Source organism: Labeo rohita, chromosome 2 (assembly GCF_022985175.1).
Source record: "Labeo rohita strain BAU-BD-2019 chromosome 2, IGBB_LRoh.1.0, whole genome shotgun sequence".
Classification (NCBI taxonomy): Eukaryota; Metazoa; Chordata; class Actinopteri; order Cypriniformes; family Cyprinidae; genus Labeo; species Labeo rohita.
In genome coordinates this window covers 7,046,326-7,055,966 of record NC_066870.1, presented here as the reverse complement: position 1 = coordinate 7,055,966, position 9,641 = coordinate 7,046,326, and the positions used below count along the sequence as shown (strand labels likewise).

Below are 9,641 nucleotides of genomic sequence, written 5' to 3'. Positions count from 1 at the left end.
ATTGTCCTCTCACATCAAAATTCAACCAACAAATCGTTCTTATCTATAGATTTTTGTTTTCTGATTAAGACGAGAAAATCTTTATCATGAATAGAGGACTCATGTTTTAGCCAGAAGAAGCTTTATGGTCAATTTATTACAAACATGCAGCTTTTTAATTCATTAGTCAACAAATGACGGACTGAATGACTGGGTCAAAATTAATAGTTCCTAGCACCTGCTAAATAAACATTTCCCAGAAACAATGCGCTGCAGTGAATTTATTTATGAAAGATTTAGCTGAAACCAGCAACCTGTAAAGTAAATCACTTTCAGATAGCTTGCTGTCAAAGTGTTGAAATATCATATTATGAATTGGTGCACAGTACCCATAATTCTAAACAGGTTGTATTAAAATGTTGGAACAGAGATTTATTTAGCATTAAATTTGATTTATCAGGTGCAGTTATATAATATTGTAGTTATAAATGGGATTGTTTGGGGTCAGCTGGAACTGGTACTGACTGGAAAATATGATGCAGCTGTGTCTACAACCAAAATGTATATATAGGCACATATGACCTCTTAAGGTATGAAAGAGCAATGTAGCAATATTGTTTTCCTCTGGTAAAAAAAAGTAAATGCATTTTTCAATGCAGTAATATCTATCCACCCCGATGCAACTACAACTACTCCTTGAGTAACTAGTTATCTTCTCATAGGTCACGTTAAGTATCTGACTATGATCTAATCAAACATTCTAAGCCAATTTGATACAAAATTCCAGAATATAGCACCAAAGACACTTGTATGAGTATTATGAAAAAAAAAAAAAACTGTGGAAACTCTGAATCCACTTGTTAAATTCCTGTTTTGTGTTATTGGTGCATCAGCTGATGGCAGCATCAAGCATCATTTGAGGATGCTTTAACAACAGCGACTGGAAAACTCATGAAGGGAAAAAAGACCAGAGCTACAGAAAAATGCTGGAGGACAACATGCTGTGATCCCTACAACCACTTCCAGGACAGTGACCCAAACGCACAGCAATCTTAAGGTTTCAAATGTTCAGTGTCCTGGCGTGGCCCTGTCAAATCCAGAGTCCAGTCCAATTGCGCATCTGTGAAATGACTTTTAAAACCGCACACAAACAATCTCCACTGAGACTGATTGAGCAGGAGAGCAGACATCTTTACTGTCAAAACATCTTATAGTAAACTAATCAAGTTTATGGTTAGAAAAGCACTTGATGGCTTCATTAGACATAGACTGTCAGTGCAAGCTTACATACTGTATTGTGGTATCGTTTTCTGAATTCATTTTTAACGTACTGCAGTGATTTTCGTTGAGTTTCCCTGTGAATGATTGGCAACACATCATGTTTGTGGCGCTGTGATAGATGAGTGAAATGCACAGACAGACTTTGGCCGAGTGTTGAATGAGGAGTGCTCGTACCGGAGTGGGCGTGGATGAGTTTTGGCTTTATAAACGCTGCGAATGGGCTTCAGCACGGATCTTACTTGTTGAGTGATTTCTAGGAGGACAGTCTAACGCGAACCCGACACACCTAAAGACGTCCATTCGATCGGCAAATGACGACGGCAATGATGAAAGGATTTGTGCTCTTTATCTGCTTGTTCTTCACAGTTGTTCAGTCCATCACATGCGAGGCGAACAGGATAGATGCGCGCAAAAAGCACGAAAACGATGTGGCGCATCACAGCTCTGCCATAACAACAGGTAACATATTATATTTTAATTGAACTGAATATAAATATAGTAATTTAAGCATAGTAGCCGGTATTTAATATTTAATGACATAATGATAGTTACAGTTTATAAAAAATGTAAATTTTGCATGTATTCATATATTATTATATTATAAAAATAATATAACATTTTAATTATTTATATAATCATAATAAATTATTTAAAAAAAACTATATTTTAATTAAAACTAATACAATAATTGAACCGGTAGCCTAAAACGAACATTTAATATTTACTGTAATTATGGTGATTGTTTGTAACGTATATAATTATATGTATCCACGTATTATTATATTATTTAAATCATAATATCAAATTCTAATTAATATATAAAATTAGCCTATATTAAATAATACATTTTAATTAAAATATAGTAATTTAATCATCAGCCTAAAACCAACATTTAATGTTAATGTTAGTTACTGTACATAATATGACTCTATCTATCTATCTATCTATCTATTAAAGAAAACAAAATATTAAAGAAAAATAGTATATTTGAATCAAAATATGATTACTTTTTATAATATAATAATATATAGATACAGACAATTATATACATCTATATATACTCTATAACCACAATTTAATATTCATTTTACAATAATGATAATTATTGTTGCAGGTACTGTAAATACTATAATGTATATACTTGTCTCTATCCACATACTGAATTATAAAAACTAATTTTTAATAAAATCATTTAAGTCATTTAATGTTCAGTTTAATGTAATAGTTACTGTTACAATTACTGTATATATTATAATGTATATAGATATATGTATCCACATTATTTTATATTATTGATAAAATAATAATAGAAATATAATCATTTAATCATCAGCATGTAATTTTTTTCTAGCATGACAGTTACTGCTATGTAATGTGTATAGTTGATTCAATGAGTATAAGAAAAGACATATTACATATTATTTGTATCCACTACATTTGTAATGAAATGAAGAAAGATTTTACTTGTGATTTCCTTAACTTGAGCTTTTTATTTTGTATCCTTTCTATTGCATTTTTGTAATAATTTTCTGCTGTGGTTAGCAATGTTCAAATGTGTGCATGTGTTCCCCTTGATAAAACACCTGTTTGGTCCGAATTCACTGCCATATAAAGACGTTTAGTGATTTATGGCATTTCATCGTTTACTACTAATCACATGACGTTAGATCATTCACTATGCCACCTGACGACGTGTTGCTTTTCACACATGCTGTAATCAGGCCAGTATAAACATGCTTAAAGAACACAAAGCCTTCTTTTCTTCTCTGGGATTTGCAGCTACAGTCAGCGTCACTATGAGGCTTAAAAGAAAACCGATTTCTTAGCATTTTTCCACGCACAGTCTCACTATTCAGTAGCCTGCACTCCACAGCTCCAGTGAAAGGCTCATTATTTGCAGCAGGCGTCTCATGTGAAAAGGCCGACAGGAAAAAAACACCACTGTTTGTTTCATGTGCCACCTGGGTGGGATGATAAAATGTGAACTCCCTAAAAAAACATGTAAAAATGTTACGGTCCTAATTGAGTGCATCTGTGCGTCCCAACAGGAGTGTGGAATCAGGAGAAGCCAAAGAGACTCTTTGCCAGGACTCGCTATCTGTCTCAGCAGAGACATCACGTGGTGGTACGTTCCACACATCACACCGTCTCTTTAAAAGTGGACGCTAATGCAACAAACCCAACATTGTTCAAGCAGACTCATGCACATCTGTCGTTTTGCAAGAGCAAGAATACAATATTCCTTCTTGGAAATCAAGTTAATCCTTTTTACATTAGAAACCTTGAGTAAATAGAAATGTATTAGTTGTTCTTTACTCTGTTTATTCGTTTCTCATGAAACTATGTGTCCTCCAGAGACCTAAGCCCAGGCCTGAGGCCGTTTCTCCAGCCCAGACTCCAGCGCGGCGCTGCGCCGGTCTGATGGAGAGCTGCTCCTCGCTCACTCCCTGCTGTGACCCATGTGCTTCCTGCCACTGCAGGCTCTTCAACACGATCTGTCACTGCTGGAGACTCGGACACCTCTGCCCCAAGAAGACCTAATCGCCCCAAACGCGCACGTGTACCGGTGCTTCTCAGCTGCTTTTACTTTAGCACCACACATTGGACATCAAACGTTGTTTAGCGTACAAAAAACAAAGTCGTTTATTGGTTAACTTATAAATATTTCTTGAACTTTGATGGTATCTCATTCCCAGCTTGCAATAGTTCGCCATACAAAACTAATTTGACTTGCTTCTATCAAGATTCATTTGTGCCAAAAGAGGTCAGTTAAAGAATATTCCATACAACTGGCATATTGTTGATAACCACAGAAGTTAGTTTGACTGATTGCTTGCTTTTGTTAAAACAAGCAGAAATTAAGGGTTAATTTGAGGTGCTACAGTGCAAAAACAAAGCTCTTTTATTATTTTTCCATTAAAAATGTTTGTATTATTGGAGCTGTGAAGCTGTTTAAAGGATTTTTATAGTCAATTAAAGTTTTAGAGTTGTTTAGAGTAGTCTGATAAAAGGCTAGTATGTGATTTTCCTTTTATATAGATTGAAATCATGTAAACACACAACCAACTGGCTCCGTTGTAAGTCATAATGTTAGTTTTTTGAAGAAAATGAGTTGTGGTAATCAACTTTACAAATGCTGTTGAATCTGGAATATTCCTTTAACAAAATAAAGAATTATGGTTACTCTTTACAATAACCCTAGTAAAAAAGTAATCAATTTAAAATACATTTACATACATACATTTCATACTAAGTATAGTTCAAGTTACTGACATATTGTTTGAGACTTACTGATATAAAAATTCTAATTAAACTTTATTTTGGAGTACTACTTGTGCACAATGCACGTTTCTTCATATTAAGCCTAAAATATGTCACTACTGACATGATCTTTAAATAATATCGGTCTTTAAATGCAAAATATTTAAAGTTTACCTAAAGTATACTTGCAACAGTTTCACTTTAGCACAATCAAACACACTTAAGTATATCTTTAGTTGGGCTTCAGCACTACTTCAAGCGTATTAAGTACAAAATTACCTTAGACTTTAAATATACCAGTTTAGTATACTAAAAGTATTTTTATTAAGTACATTATAAGTGAATGTATTTGCAGTATACTTAGCATGAAGTAAATGTATTTTAGTCAATTTATTGCTAACTATGAAAGGTTTCATTTGTTAGCTACATTAGTTAACTAACAATGAAAAATACTACTAAATCATTTATTAGCCTTAATGTTAATTTCAGCATTTACTAATAACTTATTCAAATCAAAAAGTTGTTATCTGTTAAATATTATTTAATGTACCGGAACTAACAAAAAATTGCATTTTTTGTTAACAAAGATTGCTTATTTGCTTATTATTAGTTCATGTTAATTAATGCATTAATTCTAACTATAACTAATGGGACCTTATTGTAAAGTGTTACTAGCTTTTTTTTTTTTCTTTCAGACCTTCAGATGCACCACTGTTATGTATCACACATGCAGCTGTGCACCGGCAGTGCTTTTACACACTCTAATACTGCTATGTAGCACACTATAGACATTACTATATGACATTAACTAACTGTACAGTGAATGTTTAACGTCCATATGACTCAAGTTATTCGCTCTCTTTTTGCACCATGACACTATTGTGAGTCATTTGCCGACTGGAGATGTTCTTATAGTTAACTCTTGTAGAATTCATTCTGGCAAAGTTTGATTTTTGTTATTATTCTCAGTATTTTTCAACCCTTGTTAAGCAAGGGGCATATACTGTTTAACTTGTACAGAATCAATGCAACAGTGCCTAAAAAGCTTTAAATAATATTTAAGTCATTTTAGGTGCAGTAAATGTGAATCTAATGTTATCCTTATACTGTGATCTTTTAATAATAAGTTTTAAGATGCTAGTTTCTGCTGTGATGATTCCACTGTCATGTTTCTGATTTCTACACACACACACACACACACAAAAGTATATGTGGTGGTCAAGCAGATGCTATTGTGGATGAAAAGCTTCTTTGAGAAAAGTTGTCATCATTATATATTTCTATTCACTGTCAGGTCATATTGACTGAATATTATTAGAAAAAAAATATTAAAAACATGTTCAGTGTCGTGTCTACAATTTATTTGTAATAAAAATATTTAGAACTGCAACATGGGAACTTTACTTTGTATAATATTTCTTGAAGTTTGTTTCATCAATGTATCTTTTGCAGTGAATGGGTGTCCCGTCAGATTGAGAGTCCAAACAGCTGATAAAAACATCACAATAATTCACAAGCAATGTGAGTAATCCACAAGCTGTGTGTTTGTAACAAATAAATCCATCATTAATTAAAAAAAAAAAAACAAACAAACAAACAAACAAAAACTCCAGACCGTTGCTTTTAACTAAAACTCTTTCATCCATAAAATTGCTTTCTCCAGTGAAAAAGTCATCTTGTCTAAATCTGGAGACAAATATGCACAGATCAAGCACTGTTTACAAGTTAAAACAGTTCTAAACAAATATGTGGGTGGATTTTGATGTGGAGGAACCGTTATTATGGATTATAGACTTGTATTTTGGCCAGAAGCAATGGTTTTTTCTTTAATGATAGATTTGCTTGCAGCTTTTTACTTCACAAGACATTATTTAATAGACTGTGGATTACTGTGATGTTTTTATCAGTTGTTTGGACTCTCATTCTGATGGCACCCATTTAGTAATGCTATATTTCTCCATAACTGTTTCAATGAAGAAACTCTACATCTTGGATGGCAAGAGGGTGAGAAAGATTGTAATGGATGACATTCGAGCAACATTTTAAGAAATGCAGTTTTTGTTGTAGCAACAGGAATAAGAACTCACAATATAAGTATACTTCAAGTTTGTTTATGTTTTATGTTGTATATTTTACGGTGTAAGAAAGCATAGTTGTATACAAGTATACTTCTAGTAAATATCAATTTACTAGTAGTATACTTGTAAGTATCAATCACTGATCTATATATAATGACTGGATCGCTCATTGCATTCTAAAGTGCCGTTAGGCAGTGAAGCCACCGGAAGTGTTCGATCCGCCATCTTACTATTCCCTACCAGCAGAGAGCACCAAGCCTATCAGTCACACAGGACTAGTTTTCAGGATATGTGTATGTAGATTAATTTTTACTTAAAATGTTATCTGCAGTGTTTATCTTCTTTTTGATCTGGATAACCGATGTTTTGAAATCGTTCAGGTGGGTGTGTCAGCTGCGCACTTGCCGACACAGGTAACTGATCCAACACAAAATGTATATTTCTTTACGTAAAATTATGCAGGAAATATTAATCATGAACACACATCTGGTACTAGTATCTGAAATTGATTCGAATATACAATAAATAATACAATACAAGCCTCTGTTACTATATTCTATGTTGTATTAAAATTCAAATCTTGGAAATAAAGCTTGATGTCTTTAAATCTGTACCATCAGTGTTGGGGGTAACGCATTACAAGTAACGCAAGTTATGTAATAATATTACTTTTTCAAGTAACTAATAAAGTAACGCATTACTTTTGAATTTCTAAGAAAATATTGGGGTTACTTTTTCAAATAAGTAACGCCAGTTACTTTTTTTCCTATTTATTGATTGACAAGTCTCCTGTCCGGAAATTGGGAGTAAACATGATGTTTCTGTATTCTAGACTAAATGTGAACATGCATTAATTCATCTCACTCACAAAAAACAGATTCAGTGTTCCTCAAAATTAATAAAAACAGTAAAATGCAAACTCAGAATATGACACAACCCTGCAATGATTAAATACGTCAAATAAAACAAATATCCTTTATGTATTTAATCCCATTTTATTAACCAGTGTCTTTGGTGCTGACCTTCCATGATGCAATTCAACCATAATAATAAGCAAAAATTACTTCAGATAAATTAACATTTGTTCTTCATTTTTTTTTTTATAGCTGAAGAGTGATCTCCTGCATAAATGTACTTTTCTTTCAGCCTGAGGTGAATTCATTTCACTTTTGGTGTAAAAGGGCTTTTACATTAGAATTGTTTTATATTAAAAACAATGAAGCAAGCCCTGCCCAACTTTAAAAAGTAACGCAAAAGTAACATAACACATTACTTTCCATAAAAAGTAACTAAGTTACTTTTTCAGGGAGTAACGCAAAATTGTAATGCATTACTTTTAAAAGTAACTTGGCCCAACACTGCGTACCATATGTAATTAGTCCAAGTTATGATGTGTATATTTTAATGTCCCTAATTAAAGATTGCGCAAATTCTATTATATTAAGTGCCTTAAATTACAATATCTGACTATAACACTTTCTGGTTTTGCTCAATTTCAGTCAATAAAAATAGTCTGAAAGTCACAGCTGAGACACATCTTTATTTCAAACACAGCTGTGTTTTGTTTATGAATGAACGTGCGTTTTTAAACGAATCTGAGTCATTGATTCAATTACCCATTTGTATAGAGAGTCACTTGCTTCATTCCTGAATGAATGATTTAGTGATAAAATCAGTGACCTACTGCCATCAGCTGACAGTTTGTTTCATTTTTAAAGTTTCATTTTCATTTTAGTTTAGTTATTTAAATAATTTGATATTTCTATATTCAGTATGTTATATTTAACATTTTTGCATTATTAGCGTTTATTATTAACATTTATCTCAACATGAATGTTATGTTGGCTGAATTAACAATTGTTTAAATCATTACCTGCTTCAAAATTATGTTAACAAAATCGTTGTTGAAACGTTCATTAAGCCTGTACGAATAAAACACTGTAACAAAACAGCATAAACAATGATTAACTGTACAAGGCAAATTATGTCTACAAAGCATACATCTTTATTCAGATTTCAGAATATGCATTGTGTCATTTGTAAACATGGTGAACGTCCGACGTTTTTCATGTTCATCTGATGTTCGCTACTGTAACGTATATGAAAGTAACTTTTTAATAAGCAGAGGGAATTCCCGACATTAAACAAATAACTGTTTACATGCTTAGGACGTTTGCGTTCTGAGAATGTACAGTGAAACGTCAGATATGAGAAATTTTATAAATATATGAGGTGGTAAGTGGGGCCTTTTACCCCACACACAGGGTAAAGCTAAAATTTTAAATTAAATTACTACTTGTTCAAAATAATCACTCTAGCAAAGTTGGTACAATTTTCTGCTTATTTTGATAAATAAAATAATTATTTTTTGTTACTGTCACATCCCTGGTCTATTTGTGTTGGTTTTTCCCTCATTTGCCCATATTTAAAAACTGCTGCTTTAATTATCTTAAAACTGAAAAGCATCAAGAAGACCTTTGTCTCAAGATATATTCAAAAATTTTAGCGATTCTCATTTGCTACTTAAATGTAGCAAATGAGAATACCAAATATTAGATCAAGCAAGCACAGAATCGAATTCCGCGCTGCTGCATGCGATTGCGTCAAAGATCAGGCAAATTTGCATGTGTATCTTGAAAAGCAGATGTTTTGAAAAGTGCTATGCCACGTTTTTCTGCCATCTAGTGGTTTAGAGGAAAATAATATCAAAGGCGCCTTTAGCCCCGCTGTATCCTAGTATTTACTTATTGAGACTAAATTGGCTCAGTTTTAGTTTAAGTGTGATTTTAAGTGTAACAGAAGAAAATTATGTCCACGCTAGTTGCCATCCCTGCTCTAAGTAAACTAAGAGTTTAATAGTTTTTATACCTGAAGTATACTTCTTTAAGTGAACATTTATTTGGCCATTTATATATTATATACTTTAAATAGGACAGAGGATGCAAAATTCACATTTACATAGTGTTTGCATATAAATGTGTCTTAGCAGCATGTGGACACAGCCACCCTACAAAGATAAAAATCCATTCACTTCTTTTTTAC

At 32.8% G+C, this 9,641-nt stretch overlaps 1 protein-coding gene across 1 annotated transcript; it reads left to right on the top strand.

The window, feature by feature from the left end:
• The first annotated feature begins 1,435 nt into the window (after nt 1–1,435).
• asip2b (agouti signaling protein, nonagouti homolog (mouse) 2b) lies at nt 1,436–5,303 on the top strand. The gene is made up of 3 exons (XM_051122035.1): nt 1,436–1,719; nt 3,309–3,385; nt 3,616–5,303. Exons 1-3 carry the CDS (start codon nt 1,572–1,574, stop codon nt 3,799–3,801), a joined length of 411 nt encoding a protein of 136 aa, XP_050977992.1. The 5' UTR covers nt 1,436–1,571; the 3' UTR covers nt 3,802–5,303.
• Nucleotides 5,304–9,641: the final 4,338 nt, after the last annotated feature.

Coding starts and splice junctions, on each gene's coding strand:
- asip2b (XM_051122035.1), top strand. CDS start 1,572: ATGACGACGGCAATGATGAAAGGATTTGTGCTCTTTATCTGCTTGTTC. Junction 1,720..3,308: donor CAGCTCTGCCATAACAACAG/GTAACATATTAT, acceptor GCGTCCCAACAG/GAGTGTGGAATCAGGAGAAG. Junction 3,386..3,615: donor AGCAGAGACATCACGTGGTG/GTACGTTCCACA, acceptor TGTGTCCTCCAG/AGACCTAAGCCCAGGCCTGA.